The 2,380-nt window shown below is 37.4% G+C and overlaps 1 protein-coding gene across 1 annotated transcript; it reads left to right on the top strand.

Moving 5' to 3' along the window:
• Window positions 1-1,697: 1,697 nt before the first annotated feature.
• On the top strand, window positions 1,698-2,108 carry LOC109156747 (mulatexin-like). Its single transcript, XM_019304579.1, has one exon. The coding sequence runs from the start codon at window positions 1,698-1,700 to the stop codon at window positions 2,106-2,108; it is 411 nt and encodes a 136-aa protein (XP_019160124.1).
• Window positions 2,109-2,380: the final 272 nt, after the last annotated feature.

Raw genomic sequence — 2,380 nt, 5'->3', positions numbered from 1 at the left:
CAATGCTGGTTAATTATATGTTTTTGGATGGTTCAATGACTCAATTGAAATTTTTTTAATTGAATAATTCAATACAATTAGACTTTCGCGTGCAATTCTGTGTCATATTTGAGTATTATTCCAAAAATATATTTTATCTAACTAAATTACAATAAAAATATTTTTTTATTAAATTCTTCTCCAATTATTAGGATTGCCCTAATCTTTTTCATGAACAAGTTTATTAAACAATGGCTGAGTTAAATTTCCGTGTAGTGTAGTTCAGTAACTTATTTGAGCATTATTTCAAAAATATATTTTATCTAACTAAATTACAATAAACAATATTTAATAAAAATATTCTTCATTATATTCTTCTCCAATTATTAAGATTGCCCTAATCTTTTTCATGACCAAGTTTATTAACTAAGCTAGCTAGATTATCATTCAGTTAGGTAATGGCACAATCATTGAAATTAAGGACGTAATGCACATGCAACTTCCTTTTCATGAGAATATTTTTTTTTTCTAGAGGAAACTTAAAGGTAGCATTTAAAAATTTTGGACATGAATGCTAGTAATCTAGCTAGTCGATCATATATATATAATTAATAATTAGCACAACTATAGACATACATTGACACAATTAAGCTAAGCAAACCTATAATATATTAAAGCGAGCTTAAATAATGGTGGGGACATTGCCGACCATACACATGGAGGTAGCTAGATACTTTGATTATTGGCTTGGACATTAAGCAAATTTCATACATGCAAGAATATATATAATGCATCATTTCACACTTGGTCTATACATACATGCATGCATACAACATGCTAGAATTGAATATAGTGCACCATTCACACTTGGTTTATTCATACATACATGATACATGCAACATGCTATAGAATATAATGCATCATTTCACACTTGGTGTGTACATACATACTCACATGTGTGTATGTATGTGTTATAATTGCTTTTATGAATGCGAATTATGTTTTGTGCTGATAAATATTATACTTTTCTCGTTATTTTTTTTTTTATCAAATTGAAAATATGTCATGAATAAGACATGATGACATGTTGTAAATAAAAAGATTAGAGTATGTATCATGGATAAGCATTTGAAGTTAACATAGTTGACTCATATATATCAAGCTGAAAAGAAAAATGTATTGACTAATCTGATTAAGTTCATATCAGTCTTTGTACATGTATCTCATCTTTAGATGTAATAAAAGCAAGAAGGTTTGTGGGCATGCGACACTATAGTCCTTTCATTTAAGATGTCATTGAATTAACATGGTTTACCTTTTCGTCATTCTGTTACATACATCAGGGTGTGGACTCTCTGGGCGAGAGAATTGTGACTTTTAAGGGCAAAATATAAGCAAGAATGGGTCATTGTGTGGGAAAGCCATGTGTAAGAAGTTTAGAAATTTGTAGTTTCACATTTCTCATAGTTGCCCAAGGTGAGACCCAAAATAGTCATTTCACAACCATCATGCACCTAGAGGAAACGTAAACGAACCCCCCTCCAAAGGGACTTGTTTCTTCTTCACTCATTTTTATTGACTCTCCAAGCCATTAAGTCACCCTTCCACCTACTATATACCCATCACCATACCTTCCTTCTAAGCTACACAACCCACTTATATAACCACTCCCTAGCCAACTCCGGCGAGAGATCCGATCTCCGGTCACCGCCCTCGCGATGCCACGGCTCGCCGTCTTTTTCCTTCTCGCGGTGGTGGCTCTGGCCATCCCCACCACCGATGGATTGAACCCAAGAAAACTCGACGACACCACCGAGAACAAGTGCGGCGGCTGTCCTTGCAATAACCCGTGCCCCATCCCATCGCCGCCGCCGCCATCTCCACCACCGCCGGCTCTGCCGCCACCCTCCCCGCCTCCGCCGAAGAAGCCGCCCAGCAGCTACTGCCCTCCCCCGCCCGGCGGCGGCTACGTGCCCAGCGGCCCCACCACTCCCAACAACCAATACATATACTTCAACGGCCCTCCGGGCAACTTATACCCGGTTGACCAGTACTTTTCCGGCGCCGGTAAGGCGGGATTTTCCCTCTTGATCGGCGGAGCTTTCTTGGGGTTTCTCGCTCTCTGGTGAAGAATCTCCGGCGAGAATTAAGGCTTCCATGAAGATAAAGATCTTCTTCGTCGATCCTCGTACGTGGTACTATGAAGAAATTAAAACAGGAAATTAATTAGTTTCTGGAAAGTTTCTAATCTCCATTAGGTTGGTTCCACCATTTTCTTAATTTCTCTGTGTAATAATTCCAATTAACAACCCTTTTATGTTACTTGTATTTTTATTTTATTTTTTTTTATAATAATTTTCCAGTTTGTGGTCTATCCTTGCGTTCTCATCTTGATAAAGGG

This window comes from Ipomoea nil, unplaced genomic scaffold, assembly GCF_001879475.1.
Source record: "Ipomoea nil cultivar Tokyo-kokei standard unplaced genomic scaffold, Asagao_1.1 scaffold2759, whole genome shotgun sequence".
NCBI classification, from domain to species: domain Eukaryota; kingdom Viridiplantae; phylum Streptophyta; class Magnoliopsida; order Solanales; family Convolvulaceae; genus Ipomoea; species Ipomoea nil.
Note: the sequence above shows the minus strand (reverse complement) of the source record. Positions and strands in the feature narration are given on the sequence as shown.